Source organism: Microtus pennsylvanicus, chromosome 3 (genome assembly GCF_037038515.1).
Source record: "Microtus pennsylvanicus isolate mMicPen1 chromosome 3, mMicPen1.hap1, whole genome shotgun sequence".
NCBI lineage: Eukaryota > Metazoa > Chordata > Mammalia > Rodentia > Cricetidae > Microtus > Microtus pennsylvanicus.
In genome coordinates this window covers 77,707,349-77,732,914 of record NC_134581.1, presented here as the reverse complement: position 1 = coordinate 77,732,914, position 25,566 = coordinate 77,707,349, and the positions used below count along the sequence as shown (strand labels likewise).

General features: G+C 53.4%; 1 protein-coding gene across 2 annotated transcripts; it reads left to right on the top strand.

Moving 5' to 3' along the window:
* The first annotated feature begins 555 nt into the window (after window positions 1-555).
* Window positions 556-25,566, top strand: Trim29 (tripartite motif containing 29). 2 transcript variants are annotated; one of them, XM_075967816.1, is made up of 10 exons: window positions 556-1,359; window positions 8,703-8,798; window positions 9,706-9,939; window positions 11,388-11,586; window positions 14,023-14,124; window positions 14,677-14,679; window positions 16,290-16,379; window positions 19,146-19,241; window positions 22,123-22,199; window positions 24,680-25,566. In XM_075967816.1, exons 1-10 carry the CDS (start codon window positions 556-558, stop codon window positions 24,740-24,742), a joined length of 1,764 nt encoding a protein of 587 aa, XP_075823931.1. In that variant the 3' UTR covers window positions 24,743-25,566. The 2 variants fall into 2 exon arrangements, with proteins under 2 accessions (XP_075823931.1, XP_075823930.1); XM_075967815.1 differs by lacking the exon at window positions 14,677-14,679.

Below are 25,566 nucleotides of genomic sequence, written 5' to 3'. Positions count from 1 at the left end.
ATCAAGTCCTAACGACCCATCCCTCAGCTTCCCTTAGGATGTGCTGTCCCAGGGTGGAGGCTTTCCTTTGGTTTCCAGCCTGCAAATTACAAGGCGATTTGGCTTGTGTGACCCAATTAAGAGCCTTCTGTCCCATGGACCTCTGTGGACACCTCACCTTCTGCCCCCAGGGACACTGGCCTTCTCAAAGTCCACCCACCTATGAGAACAGAGGCTCCACCTCTCTGCTAGAAGTACAACAGATGGAAGCAGCCTAACTGGTTGTCAGTGGTGGGAAGTAATAAAACTGGGAGAAAAAACACTTCTTTAAAATCCCAGGCTGGGCGTGAATGTGCAGGCATGGCCCAGGTAATTAGCCACTGTGCCCCGCCAGTCTCTGTGGGCCCGTTGTGTTAGGTTGCTCCTCCTATGGCTCCTCCTCCTGCTCCACCTTCTCCTCCCCACAGGTGTGTCCCTGGGCTCTGGTTGCCAGCCCCACTCCCTGCCTGAGACACCCGCTGAAGTCACCTACCACGAGACCCCAACCAGTAGCAACAGGCCAACAAGTGACCTGCCATGGAAGGTGCCGATGCCGCCAGGAGCAATGGGGCCAGCCCGGAAGCCAGGGACGCCCGCAGTCCACCGGGTACCAACGGCAGCCTGGAGAATGGCACTAAAGCAGACAGCAAGGATACCAAGACAACCAACGGGCACAGTGGGGAGGTGACAGAGGGCAAAACCCTGGGCAGTGCCCTGAAGTCAGGGGAGGGGAAGAGTGCCTTGTTTTCCAGCAATGAGTGGCGCAGGCCTATCATCCAGTTCGTGGAGTCGGTGGACGACAAAGGCTCCAACTACTTCAGCATGGACTCTGCGGAAGGCAGGAGGTCTCCTTATGCGGGGCTCCAGCTGGGGGCTTCCAAGAAGCCGCCCGTGTCCTTTACTGAGAAGGGGGAGCTGCGAAAGTCCATATTCTCTGAGCCCCGCAAACCCACGGTGACCATCGTGGAGCCAGGGGAAGTTCGCAGGAACAGCTATCCCAGGGCTGACTCCAGCCTTCTGCTGAGGTCTAAATCCGGCTCCGAGGAGGTGCTGTGTGACTCCTGCATCGGCAACAAACAGAAGGCCGTCAAGTCCTGCCTGGTATGCCAGGCTTCCTTCTGTGAGCTGCATCTGAAGCCCCACCTGGAGGGTGCCGCCTTCCGTGACCACCAGCTGCTCGAGCCCATCCGGGACTTCGAAGCCCGAAAGTGCCCCCTGCACGGCAAGACCATGGAGCTCTTCTGTCAGACCGACCAGACCTGCATCTGCTACCTCTGCATGTTCCAGGAGCATAAGAACCACAGCACTGTGACCGTGGAGGAGGCCAAGGCTGAGAAGGAGGTGACTTGCCAGGCCTCTCGCTGCTCCCCCCACCCCTCCCACCTTGACCCTTACTGGGGACTTAAGTCTTCTCTGCTGTGCTCTTCTCTTTTAGAAAACAAGTCTCTCTCCCTGCTGCACCTCCAGCCTGGGGGTCAGAGGTCTCTCTAACCGCCAAAGGTCTTGGGAGAGGGGCATCCCATAAGTGAGCGGATAGAAACTCCACAAAGATTAGAGCTGGACCAAGTTCACGAGATAATTCTAAGTCGGGTCAGAGTGTATTGAACTCTCTCCTGGGCTCTGCTCTCTCTCTCTCTCTCTCTCTCTCTCTCTCTCTCTCTCTCTCTCTCTCTCTCTCTCTCTCTCTCTCTCTCTCTCTCTCCATGGATAGAAAGCTCTTCCTTACCGAGCAGGACTGAACCTTAGGCAATGGGTCAAGAGTGAAGGAGATACAGAGGGGACTCCAGGGCTCCTGAAATACCCTTTCTGCTGCCTCCAGCCGGCTCCTTGCTCTGCCCTAACCTGGAAGCCACTCCCTTCTCACCCCCCACTTTGGTTCCCTTACTCTGCTCTCAGTTGGGCCCTGTGTGCTTTGTTTGTGTGACTTCAGCCGACAGGTCTGTGCCTGTGGGTGGACAGCATCGGAGCGAGAGCAGGCGTGGGTGGGTGGATGTAAATGTGTGTTTTATACGCATGCGGGTGTCTGCCCGTATCTGCGTGTGGGCTACGTAAGTGTGTTTGTGTGAATTCCCTGTGTGTGATTAGGCGGTACGTCCGTGGGGAGGAGCGGAGGCAAGTGCAGGCTTGCGGATGTGCCTGGGGAAGGTATGCTGGGCTGGGGCCACCGGCTTGTCCCTTGTTGAGCTCACTCACCCAGCTGCATGTGACCTCCCCAGAGACAAACCTTCCTGGTGGCCAGTGCAGGGGCTTTGCTTTCTCACTAGCTTTGGTACCCCAAGTTGTAGAGGGTCTCTCCTTACCCAGCTCTCTGGTCAGGCGCTTGCTGCTGGTCATTCCCACTCTGTGTCTCTGTCCCTACCCCTAGGCAGCAGGTACAGGAGTCACAGGTGGGAACTGACTCAGACACCTTCCCTTAGATGCTTCATTTGGTTTCCAAAGGTGTCTTCCGCTTCCCCTGACCACAGCATCCCCTGGCAGCCTGGCTCTTAGCTTCTTGATGGGAGGCAGAGGGCAGGAGCAGGAAGCCCATCCTTGGGGACTGTGCTTAGAATTCCCAACAGAATGATGGGCACTGGGAATGCAGCTGCGAGTCTCAGGTTGGCTGTTAGGAGGCTGTCAGTCACTCTGTGTGAAACTGAGGGGTGAACTAGACTGTTTGCACATTTCTCTGTGACACCCCAGAGTCCTTAGAAACATCTCTGAGGACTCTGGGATGGGAAGGGGACAAAGTGAACACAGGAAGCCAACACTGCAGGTCTTGCTTCCACTGAGAGCCAGGTGAACACACTGGCCTCTTTCCTATGTTAGCTTTGGCTCCAATGTGAGTGACTGCAGAGGAGCTGGGCAGCCTGGCCTGGAGACACCAAGAGCTCCAAGTTTGCTGTTCTCAGTCAGGGGCTGTAGGGCTCAGAGTCCTCGACTTTGAAGACTTGTGAGGTAGACAAGGAAGGAGAGGCTCAGAAAGACAAACAAGAAGAGACGCCCTCCCAGGTATACAGAAGTGTTTACGGAACTGCAGAAGGAGAATTCTAGGCCTAATGGAGCATTCACAGACTTCACAGATTGGGGGGACACACCCAAGGGAAGGAAGGAACCTGGCTAATATTCTGGAGAAAGATGTGTCTAGGTCTTCTTGCAGTATCTGAGGTCACCTTGGAAGGGAATGGGATCCTGGAGTGACTGCCACAGTGGGAACTTGGGTAGCTTGTGTGTGTGTGTGTGTATGTGTGTGCCATGCACTTGTTCTTGTGACACAAGGAAAGGTGAGAGGAGCGGAACAGAGCAGCCAGAAGACAGCGCCGGAGCAGTCTGTCTAAGGCCAGCTATTATGGGACTTGGAGACTTGATGGACTTTGACCCAGCACAGGGGGTGGGAGGGGCGGTTTGATGGACTGGTGTGAAGCAGAGTGTCAATTCTGGCATCCTCTGAAGGCACCTGAAACACTCAAACACCGGCTCCCACATGGCTTCGTGCAAGGAAGCAGGCAGAACCAGCTCCACAGGCCTGCAGGGGGGCTGGTGAGGTCACTGAGCAGTGTCTGGGATGGTTGCACAAAGCTGAAGGCGACACCCACGGCCACAGGCACTCATCCCTTAGACCTCAGTCTGTGTACAGACTTGGAGCACAGATAGTGCTGGGGAAAGGTCATGTGGTGTGTCATAGGGTGACCCCTTCCTCTAGTGGACCTCAGTGTTCCCCTCTCTACTCTCAATGTCCCAAGTGGTCCCAGAGGTGCACACTGGTCTAGCTTATCCCTCTGGATTTTCTCAGGTTATGTTAGGAGAAGAAACGAAGAGGGACACGAACATCCTATTTATTCATTTACTTCACCACTTATTCCAAGTCCCTCCTGCTACAGCTGCCTTTCTAGGTGGCCCCGTCTTAGGGCACATTTGACATGGTCTCTGGGTGGACAGGTGTGTGCTGATGACACTCAGACTGGAGTGCCGCCCTAAAGGGGCTCATGTTCAGCGATTTGTCCCCATTTTAGATGTCATCTTCTGGCTCAGTTCTCCTACTGTGCCACCATGGCTTGATTGCTCATCTTCTTGCCCAGTTCTTTGCACAAGGCTGAGCTGCTTGGTTACTAGGCCAATGCAGCCACTGGTCCTTAGGTTTCTTACTGTGCCGGTTTAGGGAGGAAAGCTCTTTGGGCTGATGATGGGGACTAGAATACAGAAAGAGGAGCCGGACTAAAAGCCAGGGTGCCTAGAATCTCTCTGGGCATTTTCAGGGAGAATGTCTGGTTAAGGTACGAGATAGAGGCATGATCAAGGAAGCTGAGGGGACTCAATCAAATGAGAGCTTTAGAGACAGGAAACAGGGAGGAAAGTGAGAACCAGGCAGGTGGGTGGTGATCCCGTCTCTGTGGAGCTCATGCGTGGGCCAGGGTTGGGCTTGGCATTTGCATAGTTGCAAATGCAGCAGCCCAGTGGGGTGGGTACCACACCAGGCTCAGGGATGCAGAGATTCACACAAAGGCCAGGGCAGAAGAGCAGAGAGGCTGGGATTTTTCTCTACCACTTCAAACCTCTTTTCCCAGCAGGATTGGAAGAGTCTTCTAGTGATCATCAAATCCAACAGCCTCCCAAACAACAGGTTACAGGCTGGGTTCACTCCATGATCCCCAGCCTTGCTCCAGGAGGTTCTGGTTCACATGGATTCTCATATATAGCTGGGCAGGGGAAGGTAGCCTATGAGGCTAAGAGATGGGAGGTGACATCTGCAGAGCTCATTGCTGGTCTGCAGATGCCAGGATGAAGCGTCTCATCCCTGTCATCACTTTCGTCCGACCTGAGGGCTGTGAGGAAGCAGAGGGAGTGAGAAGGTGACCTCAGTGACGTTGACGGACAGATACAGGGCTGTTTGACATGGGAGCATAGAAATAAGAAATCTATTCAGCATTTCAGATTCTTATCCAAGTAATTACCATGTGTCTGGGAGTACAAATTTGGCAATTAACTGGCTCATTTGGCAAATGTCACAGCCCAGGGCCCATGCAGTTAGTCCAGGCTGACGGAAGATCTTAGCGGGTCAGAGTCCTCTCCCGGGGGCCTTGCTGGTCCCCCTGTCTAGTTCTTGGTTATGTCTGCACTTGATGGCCAATCTAGGCTGAAGCAGCATGGCTTTGCCACCCCTCCCTCTATTCTCAGGGGACTTCTACTCACTCAAGGCCACAAGAATTTCAAGGCTGGGTGACCCACGCAAGGGCCATCCCCACCATCAGAGAGGAGAGGCCCCAGACAGTGTGGGAGAAAGGAACAAAGGAAGCATTTAGGGACAGGCCTGGGCAGGGTGAAGAGAAAGAAGCGAAGAGTGGGAGGAAGCCAGGAGGGAGGGGTGGGGAGGGGTGGAACACTGTTGAGCTGAAGCCTGTCAAACACCTGGGGCTGCCTCTACCTTCTGTGGGAGCAGAGAGAGTGGCAGGGAGGAAGCCGGAGCCCTTGTGGGTGGGGGAGGCAAAAGGAGGGGAGAATTGCTGAACTCTATCAGCTTCAAAAAGGTGGGGAAGCGGGTGAAGGACAAGGTCTCTATCTAGAGTGCTGCCCGAGCAGTGCCTCTGAGGGCCATGGAGAAAGAAATGGGCCCTGTGATGGCATCTTGGTTTTACACCTGTCTTTCTCACAGTGCACACTCAGGTCAGCTATATGGTCTCTCTAGGCCTCGGTGACCGCAACTTTGAAGGATGACTAGAACCACTGAACTTCACAGCGTCCTCGGCTTGTAGGAGATGCTCAGTGGCCCCAGTGACTTTCCTCCTGCGGCCGTGGTTTTCCGTACAGAAAAAAAAACCCAACAAGCACTAAGATTTGAGATTTGAGGCACACTCCTAGAGTTCTGACTCTAACTCCGCTCCTCAGTGGGGCAGGACCCCTCCTGGAGGGGAGAAGAGACCATTACTGTGGCACTACTCCCAGCCCCAGAACCTTCTGTGGCCTGCAGGTCTGGTCTTGCTGACTGTGGTGTGGGTCCTCCCCAGCCTGTGTCCAGCTTCCTTTGAGTCCTAGAGAAAAGGAGAGCCAGTCCCTCGTCCATCCTGACCCATTCCACCGCCCACTGCTGCAGACAACCTGTCTCCGCTTCTGATCCTGACTGCCCTTGCACGTGTCCGGGCTGGTCCCCTCCTCTTCACATAGGTGGCTGGCCAACACCTCCGCTCTTCTCTCCAGACCTCAGGTGACCCCTGACCTCCTCCTCCCTCCCTTTCATAGAGTCGACTCCCAGGAACTGATCTCTCTTCATCCTTGACTCAGATGCTTCATGACTTAAGCCGCATTGGACTCTATCCCTTGGACTCAGTACCTCTCTCTTTCCCTTGGCTGGCCAATCCCTTCTCTTAGGACGGACACTTTCCTCAGCTGTGGGCTAACCATACAGCCCCTGATAGGTGTCTCTTGGCGCTACTGCTCACCCCTAACTCTTATTTCTGGTTTTCACCTTCTCCCACTTCCCTCAGTGTCCCCCGCTTTCGAGTTTTCATGATCTCTTACATCTTAAGTCCGATGTCTCAGCCACTGTCCACCCCTCAGCCGGCCCTCCCTATCCTGACTGTGTCCCTACCACCTCTGGACCCCATCGGACCCCATGCACCAGACTCACCATCCAACACAGCGCAGCCACCTGGACATGGCTGTCACTGCCCTACTTGTTATGCCTACTGCTTTGCCCCTCCTGGGAGGTGCCATATAGACGTGGCCATGGGGACATTATTCAGTCAGCGCCTGCTCTGTGCCAGGTGCTTTCTGGGAGCTTTGCTTACAGATTCCCATCTCTCTTACACCCTCTGTTGTGGGTGTGGGAGCTTAGGTAACCTCCACAGCACAGAGGAGCTACTGAGGCCTAGAGAAGTTAAGGATCTTGTCAAACCCTACAGCCTGCCTGTGGGTGATGGTTAGGGGTCTCCATCTTGGATTCCTATCCATGAGCTCTGGGTGAGCCAATTCAAAGGCTCAGCTGCAGAAGATGGGAGGCCTCCTTCTGTACTTTGACCCTGGTCTCCCCCAGGAATCCTTTAGGGATGGGAAAGTTGCTGGGACAGACCCATTATCTTCCTTTTTCTATTCCTTAGGATGTAGATCCACATTAGGACCTGCATTAGGGTCCTCAGATCGTTAGCCTGGCTGGCCTTTGTTTCCTGGCCTCCCCGACTCTTCACACTCAAAGACCAGAGTTGGAGGGTGGGGGCTTATTCTCATTGTTCTCCTCCTTCCCACTACTGTGTCTTGTCCCAAGCCTGTTCCAGAGACCCCAAGGCCAAGTCCCAACCCTCATCCCTTCCTACGAGCTGGTCTTCCTCTCTGGTGATGACATTTTTTATGCTGTGGGGCTGTCAGATTGTGGAGGAGGAGTAGATGCTTACTGAGAACATCCAAGACTCTTCTTGCCGGGAGAGCCTGGGAGCATGGCAATGGTGGGCAGGCCATGGCAGCAGGACTTCCTATCGGGGGTCTTTGTGACCTCCGTGTCCCTATCTTTTCGACCTCTGGGCACCATTTCTCAAAGGCCAGTGGGAGCCCATCAGTAGATGCCTGCTCTGGGGTTTGCAGCAAGCATCCCAGGGCATCCCCTCAACTTTTGCTGCAGACACCCTACAGACACCCCTTAGTTTTGTGAGATGCTCAAAGGTCACTGGTGATGCTCACAGCTCCTTGCCAGGAGAGCTCATCATCCTAATGGTTTGTAATTTTTCTGCCTCAGCTGTTCTTGTGGGTTCCTCAGGGAGAAGGCTAGGAAAAGGAGAGTCTGTTTTTAAATGGCAGTGGTTGTGGGGAGCTCTGAGTCATGCAAGACCTCCTTGAATGATCACCCTCTTATCTTCCAAGCTTTAGACAGGGCTTTGGGAACTCCAGTAGGGCCCAGCAGAAAAGAAAAGGAGACATTCTTAACTCATTGAATAGCTTTGGCTTTAGCTTCATGCCCTCCAGGCTGCCTCAGTTACAGCTGGTTTTCAGAGAGGGACCTTCCCCCACATGGAAGCCAAGCATAGATGGAAGGCTGATGTCTCAGTGCCCTCCTGATAGAGCCTCTTCCCTGCTGTCCCAGGATCCAACAGTCAGAGTGCCTCTGAACATGGGTCTCTGGTCCTCTCCTCCCCTCCTAGCCTCACTCTGTATTCTTTCCTTCAGAGAGCCTGGGGAAGAGTCCGCATCTTGCCTACACTGCAGATACGTTCCCTTTCTTATAAACAGGTTTACAGCTGTGCCTGCCTGGACCGAGTCTGTGCCGGCGGCAACCCCAGCTCTTGCTTGCAAAACAAGGCCTGCGTCATGCCACAGAAACGTTGCATGGGGTTACTGCTACAAGCCACTCCCTGGGCAGGGCTGTGCGGAATTGGGTTGAGTCCAGATCCTCTCTTTCACCAATGGCCCCAGGCCCACTGGAAGGAACATTAGGTGGGAAGGATTTGGGAGGCTTAACCCCTGTAAAGACATGGCCAAGCTGTTTAGCTCTAGTGGTCTGAGAGTACGGAGGTACGGTACTTGATGTGTGGCTGGATCCTTGGCCACTAGCTCAGAGCCCAGCAGTTCTGGGGTGCTGATAACAATTGCTAAGTGAAAGGTTGCATGGATGAGTGTCGCATCTACCTGAGTTTGCTCGTGTGGTGAGTCACCAGCCTGGGTCTCTGGTTCTGTTCCTCTCTCTCCCTGCTCACGACAGCTTCAATCTCCACATTTCCCCACAGACCGAGCTGTCACTGCAGAAGGAGCAGCTGCAGCTGAAAATCATTGAGATTGAAGATGAGGCTGAGAAGTGGCAGAAGGAGAAGGACCGGATCAAGGTGAGTGGCCTCAGGCTCCCTTGCTATGGTGCCTTCACTTGCCTCTATTGCTTGGGAGAAGGCAGACCTCAGTGCTGCTCCAGGCTTTGGCCCACAGTGATACCCATAATTTCATATTTGGGATCCTCCCAGCCGCTTTGCCATTCCCACACACTTCCTTTCTCAGCCTACCTAGGTCAGGCATTTTGGTAGGATTTTGAAAAGATCCTAGACCCGTTCTTCAGTGAGCTTTCCAATGTCCTCTGATGTCTGATTTGCTCACCAGACTACCTAAACTACTAAGTACACCCCATTTCTTTTCTACTTGGGCCAGCATGGTAAGCAGTATGTCTGCTGTGGTTTGGATAATGGCAAATGAGTATAAAGTTATTGACTGTGGAGTCTGGCCTCAGGAACAGCCAACTGATTTACTCCCCAAATAAGGTTGGCTCGAGTCGAGGCAACTCAACTCAACTGAAGCGAGCATACCCCGACTTGAAGGAGATTGTCTGAGCCTCTGGAGAGTCATTTGAGCATGGAATAGTGGCTCATGTTGACACACCCAGGGGAAAGAGCCACAGTAGATAAGGAAGATTAGACAATAAGAAACACCTGCAGACAGATGTGGTGACACACACCTGTAATCCCAGCACTCAGTGTGTAGAGGGACCAGAAATTCTAAGCCTGGACTACATAGTAAGTCTAGGGCTTGCCTGTTTTACTTGAGATCCAGTCTCAAACAACTCAAATCAACAACCTGCACACTGGCGCGGTTATCAACTGGCCTCTCTCAGTGATGCCTTTGAAAGAGATTTGTGGTCAAGGAGGCTTGCAAAGTTAGGGCCCTGGGGGTTCTTTGAGTCTTTTGGAAAGCTAGGGTTTTTCCCTTAATGCAACTCTTCTTCATCCCCCTCCATTCTGGACCTAGAGCTTTACCACCAATGAGAAGGCCATCTTGGAGCAGAGCTTCAGGGACCTGGTGAGGGACCTGGAGAAGCAAAAGGAAGAAGTAAGAGCTGCGCTGGAGCAGCGGGAACAGGATGCTGTGGACCAAGTGAAAGTGATCGTAGATGCCCTGGATGAGAGGGCCAAGGTGCTGCATGAGGACAAGCAGACCCGAGAGCAGCTGCATAGCATCAGTGACTCGGTGCTGTTTCTGCAGGTACGGATGCCACCATTCAGAGCCTCAGTCCCTCACTCAAGTCATCCATCTCGCAGGCTCTCATTCCCTATCCATCCATGCCTGCCTTACCCATTTATCCACACATCTGTCCCCTGCTTACCCATTCACTACCTGTCTGCTACCCATCCGCCCACTATCAATCCATCCATGTATCTGCCCATTCACTACCCACCCACTCGCTTCTCATCTACTCATCATCCACCCATCAATCCACCCACCCATTACCTATATGCTCACTATCCATTCAGTCGTTCATCCCTCCATCCACACATCCAATACCCATAAGCTCACTATTCATCCACCTAGTATCCATCCATCCATCCATCCACCCACCCATCCATCCATCCATCCATTCATCCACCCATACAAACATACATACATCACCCCTTCAATCAGTACTAATCCACCCACCCATCTACTCATTGCCCACCTACCCACCCACCATCCATCCGTTCATTACCAACACTCACCTACTCCATACCCATCAATCCACCATTTACCCACCCACTCACTACTAATCCTTCCATCTATTTAATTTCCTTTCCAGTCTACTCTCTACTACTCTAAGGATGGCACACAAATGTCACCTTGTACCAAGTTCAATTGCTATGTACCAGTAGTGCTCTAGGCTTGATAAGAAAGGGTTCTGTGATTAATTAGTAATGCCTGCTTTGGGTAAGGGGGGAGTGGCATAAGAGTGTTGTGTATTTGTTATCTTTGATCTAGTCTGCTTGTGTATTCATGCATCCATCTTTCTGTCTGCTAGAATGTTTTGCTACTCCTGGGCGTGCAGGACTCTATCAGGTGCCGAGGCAAATAGAGAAGTCTAAGGCACAGTTTTTGCCCCCAAGCAGCTGCAATCCAGCTGGGAAGATAAGACATGTACAATTAGAGAACAATATGGAAAAGTGTGTAATTAAATGATAAAGCATGTGGCTCAGGAGATAAGTGCCTATGGAAATTCAGAGAAGGGCCGGCAGGCTAGAGCAATCTGAGGACAACTTTGTGGGGGAGGTGGAGTTTGAATAGGGTCTTGCCCGCTGCTTAGGACTGGAGAAGGAGGAGGGGTGTGCCAGAGACGGAAAAAGGGAGGTGTGGAGGCAGGAGGGAGTGAGACTGTGAAGATGGAAATACCCACACTGCTCTAGTATTCTCACGTACCCTTTCCCCCAAAGACCACAACTTCTGCGTGTACACATCAGTGGTGGGAGCTGTGGAGTCACTCATCTGAATGCTAGTTCAATCAAGACCGACTTTAGCTGACTCATATGTCCAACGAAGAAAAGCAAGGCTAGCTATCCTGCCCGTCCTAGAACTCTGGCTCTCAGCACAGAGTCCCCAGCTAACCAGAGAGCTCCCATGCAGACCAAGGTCCACATAGCTCCCAAAGAATGGCAAAGTTAATGGCTGCTTTTCTTTCTTGGTAGGAATTTGGTGCATTGATGAGCAATTACTCCCTCCCCCCACCTCTGCCCACCTACCATGTCCTGCTGGAAGGAGAGGGCCTGGGACAGTCACTTGGCAACTTCAAGGATGACTTGCTCAATGTGTGCATGCGCCATGTTGAAAAGATGTGCAAGGCCGACCTGAGCCGCAACTTCATTGAGAGGAACCATATGGAGAATGGTAGGTACTCCCTTGTTATCGGGGTTGAGGCTGGGGGTGTTTCTCAGTAAATTCCTGTTGTCTGATGTCGGCAGGAACCTGAGTGGTTGACTCCTCATGGTCTCCATTCCCTCATCCATGGGAGCGTGTTTAGACTAGGCTTCAGGGATTCTAGCATTCCTGTTGGACTGGCAGTTATTACAAGGGACCTAGGGAAGGGAGATTCTGGGAACTGCCGCGTAGGTGCCTCCTCTGCGGGCCATTCATTAGTGTCGAGGAGTGGTTTCATTCAGATCTCCATCCGACTGCCAGGTCTAATCCAGCAGTTGCATCCCTACTGCTGCTTGAACGGGCCACTTGCAGGCTTCAGAAGGAACCGAGAGTTACATCTGGACTTGGAGAGAGGCCCGTCACCATGGTTGTTCTGATTCGTGTTGAGCCCACAGGCTGAAACTGGCCTGGTTGGGGTTGGAGATGATGGGGCATTGGCGTGTCTCCCTGACTCACCTGCCCTGAAATCAGCTCCTTCTCTGAGTCACGCTCTCCCTGCAGAGGTCAACTGAATTATCTCCCAGAAAGCCTGCTAACCTGAGGAACTGCTCTGTTAAGCCCCATTCTACCCAATCCCAATCCCTTTAGGGCCCAAAGCCCGGGTACTTTCTCCAAGGCTACGCCCCAATGGCTCAGACCCAGGGCAAGGTGTTCAAAAACAGCCTGATTAAGGCCTCATAGCCATCAACACCCAACGGAAATGATTCTGTCTGGTCTCCAGGTCTCACATCACTCTTCCCCGAGGAGAGGGGCCTAGGAGAGTGGAGGGGACCACCCGTGTATGATACCATGCCGTGTCCCTGTGAAACACGGGGGACGTTCAATCATACCTAAGGACAGATAAAGCCATTTTAGCGAGACAATCATTTGACTTAAATTGGCACTCAGATCCTGACAGCCTTTTCCTAATGACGATCGCCGTGATCCTAATGGGGACTGCGACAGCTGAGGTGATTGAGGGCTCCCAGGATGTGGGCGTTATGCTGAGTTCCTTTCTTCCTTAGCCTTTCCCTGCTCCCTTGTGGGGAGTTAGCCCTTGCAGATGTCCAGGTACTCAGAGAAGCAGCCTTTCAAAGGGCCCCCAGCTGACCGGGAGAGCTTACTTTTGGGCTTCACACTCTGCTCGTACGGCTGCTAGGCTTTCTCTTCTTAAGCAAACCACTACCACTGCTAAGAGCAGCGGCAGTGGCTTGAAGAAGGATCATCTTCATCTCTGCGGTACAAACCTTGCAGGGGAGTCCTTGGGTATGGTTTGGGCAGATGCGAGAGGATGGTCCTAACTGGGGTGGGGAGACTGTGAACCTTGTAGGAATCACCCCAGCTTCCTGGTGGTTGTTCATTGCCCCGTTTCTAGGTCATGATGGTTCCTGCCACAGTCTCTGTGCGGGTGTGGCCCGGCGTCCTATGTAAGGTGTGTAGTGAGATGGCAGCCAGGAGCAAGGCTGGGTGTGCTGATTCAGCTGCCCTGCACTTGTGCTGCAAGCCCAGGGGAAGCCTTCTTTGCCTTTGTTTCTGTCGCTGTTGCCTAGTGGTTAGATGCTATCTGTTGTAGGAGATGGAGGATGGGTAGCTGATGAGCCAGGCCTTGGAGTGACCACCAACTGCTCCCTAACGATGGCTTGCCTCCCAGACCAGGGTTGCATCTCCAGCCCCACAGGCCCAGGGCACAGAGGCACCAGGTCACGTCCAGAGATTTTTTTTTTTGTTTAGTGGGACCAAGGCTGGACAAACGCCTTTAGTCTACTGTGTGCCAGGATCCTGTTGGTGATGGAGATGAGGATGAAGGATAGATCTGAGCCATTCACTCCTTACCTGAGAGAGAGCAAGAAAGATGGAGGCACTAGAAGTCAGGAAGCAGTAAGGGACAGGAGATGGTGGGCACAGCCTCTGCAGGGTCAGAGGCAGAGGTGGCTACTGAGAGATAGGTTAGTTGGGGCTTGCTGGCCTGCAGCTGTGTGCAGCTCACCCTACACAGCTGGCCACATCTCTGGACCACAGAGGCCAAGACAAGACCTCAGTCAACCACCCGATGCTGCTAGCAGTGGCTGGGGCTGAGGTATGAAGTCAGGGCCAGGAATCAAATCCCAACTCCTCCTTGACTGTCCTGTTAGCAGGGGCATCTCACTGCCCTCACCTCCCGAGCCTTGATTTCCCCTTCTGTCACATGGAGATGGTCATACCTGCCCAAGAGCTGATGTACAGATCAAATAAGAAATGGGTGCCCCAAATGGGTTTGTCCTTGTCATGCACACAGTTGCCCTCTCACGGAGGAGACTGTGTGCCTGGGCAGTGGCTCACTGGAGGAGCAGGGGCAATGTGGACCGTGTCGCCACATTCTCCGAGGCTGTGATAGTTTTCCTCTCCCTGTGAGCCTCCTGTTCCTCTGCTGACCTACCTCTCTTGCAGGTGGTGACCATCGTTACATGAACAGCTACACGAGCAGCTTCGGGAGCGAGTGGAACACGCCCGACACCATGAAGAGATATTCCATGTACCTCACACCCAAGGGTGAGGGAGAGCACGCTACCAACGGCCGAGGCCAAAGTCACTCTCAGATAGGCTCTTCCTGGGTAGAGTGGCCATAACTCAGTGTGTCTGGCCCCCGCTTCCTGCCCCTGCATGGTGGCGTCCAGTGCCTCCTTTCACTCTGCGGTGACACGTGTCCTGGTTTGGAGACAGGTTATCCAGCACTTGGCTCCTTAGATGCATTGGTCCCCCCTGCAGCCCGCCACTCCCGCCCTTCCTGTGGCCTCTGTCCTTCAGAGCATCTCACAGACTCTCCTCCGGCAGTCCAGAGCTGTGTGGTGGCACTTCTGCCAAAGCTGCTGCATGGACTGAGCCCTGGGTAGGGCTGCCACCTTCAAAGCCAGTCTGCTCCTCTGTGTGTTTCCCTCAAGTCACCTGCCTCCTTAGCCTACCCTATAGGGGGACAGCCTGGGCTCTCTAGGCCAGGCCCTGCCTGTCCCTGGATTAGAATAGTCTGAACATTCTTAGGCATTAGTGACGAACCACCACAGTGCTTGGTACATAAGGGTGGGGGTACCAGGTCACAGGGTAGAGGGGGTGTGCAGGTGCATGTGAGAGTTAAGGGGCCTGGAGAGGAGTGAGGGTGCTGGAGGGTGGGGTGGGAGGGGAAGGTCTGAGAAGGCGCTTAGCGGGAGGGAGGAGCCAGAGGTCCTGAGCAGTTACTGACAGATCACCGCTGCAGTGGGCAGGCCGAGGGACTGGGAGAAGTGAGCTCATCAGATAGGAAGCTCTGTACCCTGCCTTTCAAAACACCACTCAGACTTTTGGGAGGTTCTAGGCAGCAGAGGGGTACTGAGATTTCACCTCTGACATTTCAGACCCAGTCTCTGACATCAGTCCTGTTCCCTCTCTGCCCTGAGCTCTGCTCTTAGCCAGTTCCATGAAAGGACAAACTATGCTGGCTCGGTCCCCAGCAGCTCTCTGTTTTAAAGCCCGTGTCTGCCTAGCCTGGTCTCTCTGGCTCTCCCCCTGGTCCAGAACTAGCCAGATGGGGTGGTCCAAACCCCACTGTTCCGGCTTGATTCTCCCTGCATAAGGGAGAACCAGGGAGAGAGTGGCCCCGATGTAGGCCACCAGGTGTGGGAAGTGCTACCTGCCACAAGGGCTCCCTGAGAGTACCAGGGCTGAGTCAGCCTGAGGCTGGTCATTGTCCCCCCTGGCTTGGTCCCCGTGAGTCAGCTGTGACATCTGTAGGTAGAAGAAACAGGTTCCTCTGGTGTCCCTGCCCTGCAGGGATAGGGTGGGCAGGACACCTGCAGATCCCAGGCTCAGGGTAGAGGAGGGGCCTGGGAGGGGCTGCAGAGACATCGAGAGGATCAGGGAAACAAGGCCACTAAAGGCTACCAGGCCAAGCCTGGAGGTTTAGAGTCAGTGGGATTAGGCAGTGACAATGACTCCCTCCCTTGGAGAAGTAAGTTCCCAGGCTCGGGAAGGAGGGGCTCTCTGGCCAGTACAAGAGTGTGTGTGTGTGTGTGTGTGTGTGTGTGTGTGTGTGTGTGTGTGTGTGTGTGGCGGGGGGGGGGGGGTGTCGGGCAGGACTGTGAGGGAAAGGGGAAGGGCAGGCAGGTGCTGGGTTGGGCGAGCCAGCAGTGGGTGGGGTGTGTGGTGTCTGGACAAGAGAACTAGAGATACAGGACTGTGTGGGAACACAAGGCAGGAGGGCGGTGAGCAGTCACAGGCTATGCTGATACCTGGGACAAGTTTTCAGCAGGCTCATTAGTCTTCTGCAGGAGGCTAAGTCTGTGGGGTGAGGACCCAAAGCCTCTGCTCCCCCTGCCCCCACCACTGTGATGGCCTCCCCTTTCTCCTATTCCCCCAGATCCCAGGCTCTGCAGAACAGTTCAGACAGGCCCTGGCTCAGGAGCGGACTTGTCAGCCGCCTGCTCTCAAGGCTCCCAAGTAGAATGACCAAGCATCTTAGCATACTCAGAGCCATCCAGAATTCTAGTGCTCTGGGAACATCAGCCAATAGTGTCCCCTCTGCTCCCCAAAGGGTTCTCATTTGGGTGGTGAAAGCCCAGTTGGAGGGTCCAGTGGGCTCTCAGGGAGATGTACAGGGTTCTGTCTAGGATTCCCCTTAAGTCAGAGGCCACAGGCCTTCTATTGAGTCAAGCCCACCTTTTTGAAATGATGTTTCTGCCTCACAGGGGGCCGGACATCTTACCAGCCGTCATCGCCCAGCCGCCTCTCCAAGGAGACCAATCAGAAGAATTTCAACAATCTGTATGGCACAAAAGGTAGGAGGGGGTTCAGCTTAGGGTAGGCAGGAGGGAACATGGGGTGATGGTCCCAGGACTGGCTGAGCCATGGATTGAATTTGAATGTCTTGATTACCCAGTGTGAGATGAATATAGGGAACTGGGCAGGAGTAGGGGAAACAGGGTTAGTGTCTGGCTGTGGGGGCCTCTCCCAGCAAGCATGAGGACAGAAGGCCGACAGGCCCCAGTTGACTTTTGCCCTAAGTCATACAATGATTTATCTAAGGTGCAAATTTAAAGGAAGGCATGACTTGACACCGGTGTGCCTGGAAATCCCAGAGGCACCAGGACGACTCCTTATGACAAAAGTGTGGTGGGGGCTGGGATGGACCTGTCCCAAATACGGCTGTCAAATACAGGGTCTCCTGCTCTGTGTGCTAAGGGGACCATTGTGCTCCAGGTCAGGGCTGTGTGCTCCTGAAGCCTCTGTTTGGGGGGAGGGCCTCTGTTTGGGGGACCATGATTTTGTGCTGGACTTCTTGGGTAATGGGCCAGTTCGGCCAGGCACCCCCCACCTAGATCCAGCACTGGGGAGACTCTTCAATAGAGAATAGACACCTGGAAAGAGGAAGGTCACTGCCATCCGGAGGAGATGACAATGCCTGCACCTCTCTGCTGGTCATTAATATTCATAGCTGCAGAGGCCCGCGAAGCTAGCTCGATTGGTTAAGTATTTACCATGCAAACACAAGGACCTGAGTTTGATTCCCACCGCTCATGTGCAAAAACTGGGCATAGCTCCACGTCCCTGTAATCTCAGCGCTTGGAGCCAGGAAAATCCCGGAGTCATGCTGACTGGTCTGTCTAGCCAAATCAGCAAGTGCCAGGTTCAAAAGAGACCCTGTCCCCAAAACAATGTGGACAAGTGACTACAGGCACCTGATGTTGACCTTTGACCTCCACATATGTGTACATACATGCATGAACACCTGCCCACCTATCCTTCATTTCCCATACAAAACATTTACAGGTCTGACCAACCCAGAAAGTACCTATAGGAGAGAACAGCAGCAAGACAATTTATTTTAACCACTTCGTGGCTAGTTCATGACTCAGTGGAGGTATGCCTTGTATCCTGACTCTTACTTGGGGAGGACCCCAAATCCAGCTTCAGGGTGGCTGCCTGCCTCATTTCACCCGATTCATCCATTAGGACGAGAGGAGCACACGGGCTTGTGGGCACGGCTGCAGAGGGAGCTGCACCCAAGGCTTCCTGCTGCCAAGGAAGAGCTGGTGCCTTGTCAACGGGGACTCCAATATCACCTTGATGCCCTTGATGTTTCTCCCTTCTTCCTCTTTCTCCACATCACAGAAGCCTCCTTGCACAGAGCTGTCTGTTAGCTCGTTCATCCCCATGAACAGGATACCAGGCATTCTGTCAACTGTCTCTGTCCCCAAGCGATAGGATGTGTTTGTATTTATTTGTTCATTAGTTAGTACGTGCATCCATCAAACATGCAGTGAGTACCTTCTAGGAATAAGGCTCTGGCAGGCATCGGTTTGATGCTGGGCCAAACAAGCATGTCCCCAGCACCACAAGAGATGGACAATTAAACAGCCAACTGCAACCCAGGGCATGGGATGTGCAGGATAATAAGGGGCAGCGGGAAGAGGTACACAGGGTTCTGGGAGAGGTGACATGGAAACATGCTGTATGAATTTGCTGGGGATGGGGAGGAAGGGCGGATCCTAAGCAAAGGACCATTCTGGATCCAACACCAGAGACAAGAAAGAAGCTATTGTTGGAGGAAGAGAGGTCACAAGTTGGCTGGAATTCCAGGAAGTGGGGTGGGAATGAGCAGCTCACACAAGACCTGTACGTTGTGTCCAGGGATGCCCTTTAATCTGAGGAGTGGAGCTGACAAGATGGCTCAACGGGCAAAGGTGCTTGCTGTACAAGCTTGGGGACCCGAGTTTGACTCCTGGAACCCCATGTAAAGGGGATTAGAAAGAAACAGCACAAAGGTGTCTTCTTGATCTTTCATGTGGGCTGTAGCAACGGGCCACTCCGCACCCCATCATACACACTGCACAGCTCCTCTTGATCTTTCATGTGGGCTGTAGCAATGGGCCACTCCGCACCCCATCATACACACTGCACAGCCCAAACCCACGTCTTATTGCGAGGACAGTGGGCTGCAGGAACACACCTATCCTTTACACACCTTCCATAGCAGGGAAGGCTGAGGACATGTGATTCAGGCATAGTGGCGTCCTGACTTCAGAGGCAGCAAATGGACGAAGAGTCAAGGACTTGATCTTGTCCTGGTCCTTCCTTCCTTCTTCAGGCCAGTCTACCTGGGTCTGATATGCCTTTTTATTTTATTTTTTATTTATCTTTTTTTTTTTTTTTTTTTTTTTTTTTTTTTTTTTTTTTTTTTAGTTTTTGGTTTTTTGACACAGGGTTTCTCTGTTGCTTTGAAGCCTGTCCTGGAACTAGCTCTTGTAGACTAGGCTGGGCTCAAACTCAGAGATCCTCCTGCCTCTGTCTCCCAAGTGCTGGGATTAAAAGTGTGCGCCACCACTGCTAGGCTAAACTATGTTTTGATTTGAAAGGTACTCCCCCCCCCATACTTCTTCAAGACAGGGTTTTTCTGTTGCTTTGGAGCCTATCCTGGAACTAGCTCTTGTAGACCAGGCTGGCCTTGAACTCACAGAGGTCTTCCTGCCCCTGTCTCCTGAGTGCTGTGATTAAAGGTGTGCCCCACTACCGCCCAGCTTGATATGCCTTCTTTGTCCTGCCAGGTAACTATACCTCCAGGGTCTGGGAGTACTCGTCCACTGTTCAGAACTCTGAGGACATGCCCATTGTGCAGGGCAACTCCTCCTTCTCCTTGAAAGGTGAGCTCACCCCTACCCCTTGCTTTGCCTTGAGGCTGCCCTGCTTGAGTCTCTGTTCCCTATCTGGCTAGTTCTCCCCTCACCTTCTGGAAGTGAGGGCTCTGATCTAGATGGAAGCTGAGCCCGGGCCTTGGGTGCATCCCAAAGAAGGGAAAGGGGCCAGGCTATGGCAGTGTTTCTTGGGTGTGATATACATAATACATACTGACTCCTAAAGATGGGCTGGGATGACAGGCCTTGGTGACTGGAGAGGCATCGTTATCTGTGTGGCCTAAATGCTCCCTTGGGTTACTTTCCCAGCCTCTCTGCTATGGAGTTGATTGAACTCCTCAGTGCCTCCCAGCAGCTGGCTGGATCCCACTCTTCGTACAGCAGCTCCTCTGGGCAGGTGGGATCAGGCCTTTTGGGTCTGACATTCTTTTCCTATACTTGACCCCCACCTACTACTGTCTTCCTGTAGGTCTTGAGCTGGTTGAATGATCTGCACCTCCTACCCCGTGGGGTTGGGGTCATCCTGAGGATATAGGCTTGAAGCGGGGTGTCGTAGTGTACAGTGCAGCAGTGTGTGCTATTCCCTGTGTGTAGCAGGCTCAGGGCCTTAGAGGCAGCTCTGATGGGGATTTCACCTCTCCCTACACCCAAATGCCTGACCCAGGAGGATCAGCGGCTGGGATCCTTGGGACGAGAGAGAAAGGAACTGTCTGGAGCACCCCCCCCCCCACCAAACGCCCACAGCAAACAGAGTCCTCTGAAGTGGCTTTAGCACTTAGTGGTTCAAGTCCAGGCTAAGGCACAGTCTGTATGAAGGACAAGATTCCTGGACTACTACTAGCAAGATGAAGAAGGGAAGGAATAAGGGATTCTAGTCTTCAGGACCCAGGAGAAGTCCCGTCCCTGGGCCAGGCCTGGGACGCTCTGGGACTCGCCTTGGCATGCTGGCTCCCAGAAGATGCTTATCTGTTCCTTGATCAGGCCTAGCCTGAAGGTCACCTGGCACAGAGGGCAACAGCTCTTAGCCCTCAGACATTGCCCAGCAGACTGCAGAGACTCTCTGGCTAAGGCCTGCCCTGAAAGGACGTCCTGTCAGATACAGGGAATTCACCTCACCCTCACACAGAGTAACTCACCACGATGACTAGGAATGGCCTAGACAGGTTGCCCTGTATGTCAGAAGGATATCCTGGAGTCCTGAGACCCCCTGCTCCCCATACCGTCTACCAGATCCACAGGCAGACAGGGAACACCGGGGCTACCAAGTCGGCTCCAGTTCCCAGGTCTGAGCTAGGCTGTGGAGCACGGAGGAGCATCATGCCCCAGTGAGGTGTTAGAGTCTCAGCCTCCTGGATAGTAGGCGCATGCTGCTAACACCTCTCTCTCTCCCAGCAGGCACTGGGAAAGCCCCCTATCAATTCACAACCTTGGGACAGGCCACTGCAGAGTTTTCCAAGCCACTGGACCGCAGTGGGCTCTTTAAAAACAATCCCGGTACCCAACTTCTTCCCACCCCTTCCCTTCTTCTGCCATAGCAGGGCAGGTGGGCATCCTGGGGGAGATTTCTGCCACTTCTAGGGTGTCCTGGTCCCTATTCCTCAGAGCTCCCTAGAGAGACATGCATGTCCCGCACCCCTGCCATCCTAGCTCACTCTCTCTGGATTTCTGCCTGTTGCCGAGACTGTTCTCCTGGGCCACTCCTGTCCCCCCCTCCCCCTTAGCTCTTATGGCTGGTATGGGTTTTTCTTTCTGAAAACCAAGAGGTGAGGTCTCCATTCCCAGTCTTCATCGTCACTCAGGACCCATAGAATCTTCTCTTTCTCAGGCAGTTCCTGCCCTAGGTGCAGGGACAGACCCAGGGGTTCTTGCTCGTGCAGCAGGAATTCTGCAGGTGGTACGGCCCACCCCAAGCAGCCTCCCTTGACAGTGGCTGCCAAGGACAGACACTGTTAATCTCCCCAGCTTCTCATTCTTCAAGTCACAGGCCAGGTTCTTCCCAGCCGCTGCTGTTTGCCCTGCAGGCAGAGTGGTGTTTCCATCGAGCTGTGCAGTTATGTTCTTTATAGAAGTCCTAGGCTGAGAAGGAGAGCCAAGGAGGTGGCAGGCAGTTTCACCCCGGGCTAACACCTTCTCACCAAGTGCAGAGAGCCACCTGCTAGGACCTTGGACTTACTGTCCTAACCTTGAGTGACAATCACACTGGCAAATGGCTGCCCTTCTTTGGGTTCCTGGTCTGCTGCTGTGATACAACCAGAGCCAGGCAGCAGGAATAGGATTATGGATTTCGGAGTCTGGCAAGCCATGGTTTCCAATCCTGATAGCTGCTTGCTGCCATGTGACTCGGGTAAACTGCTGAGCTATAAGAAATGGGAGGACCGAGCAAGGGGAAGGCACTCACATGGTGCTTGGCACAAGTGGGGCTGGATAAATGAGAAACATCACCTCGACCCCTAGCACAGCATAGCAGGGCCTGGAGTCTTTTTTTCTGGGCAGTGTTGGCTGGGGCTGCTGACTGAAGAACTGTCCTGGACTCTGGGAAAGGGACAGGTCTTTGGTGGTAAGACCTTAGGGCGAGGGGTGGTGATCTTAGCAGCGTAGTGTAGACCTGGATGGGGAGCAACACTCTCCTGCTGCCCGTCCCCATCTACCTGGCTGGCTTCTTTTCCTTCCCTCTCTCTTGCTGCTTCCTTCCTTTGGCTAGCCTCCCAGGACTGCCAGCTGGTAACTGTGCCATCCCAGCTGCTGCACACCTCTGCAGGTGGCTGAACTTGCTCTTGGGCTGAATGATGCTTGGGCGTCACTCTGGGGCAGGCAGCTGAGCTGCTCCATCTGGGGGGAGTCCCTGAGCACCAGCCTGGGTCCTCTTGACTGGAGCAACTTGTCTTTCCAGGCTATCCCTCCCTTCTCCGGAGCCAGGCTCCCAAGGCCCAGCCTCAGACTTGGAAATCTGGCAAGCAGACTTTGCTGGTGAGTAAGGTGTACTGGGAGGGCTGCTGGGCACAGTCGTGTCCAGGGACTTGGCAGCTGGGCATGCTTTCAGGGTCTGTGGGAAGAGAAAACTTCTCTGGGTCATACTGTGAACATGGGAGATAGCAATAGCCCAAGCAAATAACCACATGTAGTAAATAGGGAGGGGAGGGGGAAGAGGGGTTAATATGCAGGAACCTGGGTAAAGACACACTGCCTTTGACCTCAGTTTAGAATCTGTAGCATGGACAGCCAGGGTAGGTATTTGCAAGTGATCACTGGGTGTCTATGGTGGCTTGGTCTCCAAGAGTTGTAAAATACTTAGTCCATTGGTTGCACAGACATCCTGGAGATGGGGCCCTCTCTTGGGACTACTTTCCAGCTTTGGTAGCATAGAGGCCATTAGGAGTGATGGTGTGTGTTTGGGGGAGCTGGAACATTAGAAAGGTATATTCAGGATTTACTCTTTAATAACTATAAGCTGAGCTTATTAAAGAGAAAGCAGCAATGGTGGTGGTGTGTGGCCAAGAATCCAGACCACCTGCTGGCACCTCTGCAATGATGAGATGAAGTGTCCCCCAATTCCCTGAAGTCCAGATGCATCGTATCCTTGCCTGGGAATGGCAGTAATCAGAGGCTGTCACTTTGAAGCCTTCATCTCCCTCCATGTTTTCCTCCTAGGGTTTGTGCTAGGTCCCGAGAGGGCTAACCAGGTGCCATGCAGGTAGCGTCAGGGTTTTGTTGAGATGGGACCAGAGCTCTTGGCTTCCACTGCTTTTGCATTTTGAGGTCAGAGCACAAGGTTCGCCCTCTTCTACAGAGATCAGCTGGGGCTAGTTTAATTGGAAAAAACTCTTTAATTTGTGGACGAGAGGAGCTAAGTGATTGTGTGTGTAATGTGGAGCTGGGCCCAGGGGCATCGAAGCAGCAGGACTGTGGGAAGCAGACAATGAAAGAGTCATTCTCTTCCTATCATATACATTCCTGTCCCCCAGACCCGAGTCCCCACAGAGGAGGCCACAGAGGGCTCCAGCAGGACAAGGCTGTGCTGTCCGACCAGCACCTAGACTGGGACGATGGAAACCAGTGTAGTGTGCAGAGAGGCCAGCCTAAGACGCAGGCTGGGACCCAGCCATCTATCGCCAGCTTGCTTTGTGGTCATGTATGAGTTGCTCTTCCATTTCTTACTTGAATTCCTCAGCCTGGGGATCTCACAGCCCTCCTAACTCTCACCTACTGCGATCTTAATTGGGAGGGCGGTGGGAATCAGCCTCCTGCTCACCTTCTGCCCCAGCCTCTCAGACTGCGGCCATGTTCATTGGTCTGCAATCCATATGCTATCCACCCAGCTGTTCTGAAAGAAGAATCCCTTCTACCCTGTGCCCCTCTTTGAGATCCCGGAATGGACCCGAGGGCCAGAGAACCTGGATTCAGGTCTTGCTTCGCTAGAGCAGCCTCATGACTTTGTCTATGCTTAATTTTCCTCCTTGGGCTTTCATTTCTTCCTTTGGGAATGGATCATTTGGTCCAGGTCTGGGCTGCAAACCCTCCTGCTCTGGCACTGCCTAGGTTGGACTCCTGCTCTGTAGGAGTCACAGACCAGGAGTGTCCGGGAGGCACAGAGCAGCTCCATATCTGACCCGAGACCCAGGGACAGCTCCACTTTGCTCTTCCATCCCAGCCTGGGGGATCTGACTCCTCAGAGCCCGGAGGGAGGGATTAGGAGGGCGAAAGGAATAGGTAGGGCTTGATTTCCCTGAAATTGTCATGTGACATGACCCAGCGAGGAGGCTGGGAGAGTTGTTCATGTCTCTGACCAGAGAGGCTTGTGCTCCACGATTATGGAGGGTGGGTGGGAAGCACAGTGGTCTGGGGCCATGGTCCATTCATCCTGTCTGGTAGGGAGAATCATGTGGAGAACCTAAGCCGACACGCAAAATGCTTAAGATAGAAGAATGATAGCAAGAATTGGGGTGAGGCTTGGGATGATCGGATTTGGAGTCCAACCTCTCATCCTGTTCCTCCTGTTCATTACCTGGGTGGCTTGGGCAAGTTGCCTAGCCTCTCTGTGCATTGGTCTGCTTGCTTATAAAGCGGCCATGGTCACAGCAGCCCGTTTAATTGGATGGTTGTAAAACCTAATTGAGTCTGTCGACGGAAAGCCCTTGGCACGGTGATGCGTAGTTTCAGAGAATACACAGCGCTATGCACGTAGCTGCGGCGGCACTAGGAAGACACTGTGGGCTGCGGATGCAATCCAAGCTCGTAGATTAAGTGGCGGGAATGGACTCTAGTTAGAATTTGGACCTAGAAGTTCTGATGCTGTCAGGGGCCACCTCCTGAAAGCAAGATGGGTAGGTAGCTCTTGCAGGTCAGGCCACAGGGCACAGAAGGTTGTAGGTTCCAGGAGGTCTAGGTTGGGCTGGCTGTGGGGTTCTGCTACCACCTGGCTACCCTAATCATTCCTGTTTCCCCCACAGTCTCACTACCGGCCATTCTACGTCAACAAAGGCAATGGGATGGGGTCCAATGAGGCCCCCTGAGTCCAACGAGGAGCTCCACAACCCTGTTCTCCCGTCGCCCCTGCTTTCCAAGATGCTGCGTTCTTGGGGGGCAGGAGTCTGACCCCACTCTGCCCTCTTACAGCCTCTGACAGCCTCCCTCCCCAGGTTATGCTGGCTTCCTCTGCTCCCCTATGGGTTTCTTTTCTGCTTGGTGACATACGGCCACTGTGATTTCTGTGTGTGAGGCCAAGTTACCAATCACAGGGTGAGAGACAGTTGGGTTCATTTCTTGTAACTCTCTCCTGAAGCTGGCCACCAGGCCCACACGGTGCCAGTCTCTTTCCAATGCCCAGGCTCTGCCTTGTCCAGGCTTGGTGACCATTTCCCTCCACTGTGGACAGTAGGTGCCCAGTTAAGGCAACCTCTCTGTGTCTATCCCTTGGGCTTATGTTTTATCAGCAGCACGAGTCTGTCAGGAGGAAACAGGCCCTGTGTGTCCTCTCGGATCCTGCTTACTAAAGCCTGGCTGGCCTGGCCACACCTTAGAGGATGCTCTCAGCATCTTGGCTTTGTCCTGGTCCAGTTGTGAGGCTCTGCCATGTCCACTCTGAGGCTGCAAAGCCGGAGAATGGGCTCTCCTGCCTGGCAAGAGGATCGTAGCCTGGATATTTCTCCACCATGGCTAGAGGAGCTGTTCCCCTGATGTGCCACAATGCACTCATGAAAATTTGCTCGTAGACTTTCACTCATATGGAATTTGGGTCTCTTCACAGCAGTAGATGGCAGGTGAGCTGCTAAGAATGTGTTGTTTGTGAGGTACCACATGTCTTAGGGGTGTCAGGCTCCATCCATGTCTCATGTCA

Coding starts and splice junctions, on each gene's coding strand:
- Trim29 (XM_075967816.1), top strand. CDS start 556: ATGGAAGGTGCCGATGCCGCCAGGAGCAATGGGGCCAGCCCGGAAGCC. Junction 11,587..14,022: donor GAGGAACCATATGGAGAATG/GTAGGTACTCCC, acceptor CCTCTCTTGCAG/GTGGTGACCATCGTTACATG. Junction 16,380..19,145: donor CAATCTGTATGGCACAAAAG/GTAGGAGGGGGT, acceptor TTGTCCTGCCAG/GTAACTATACCTCCAGGGTC.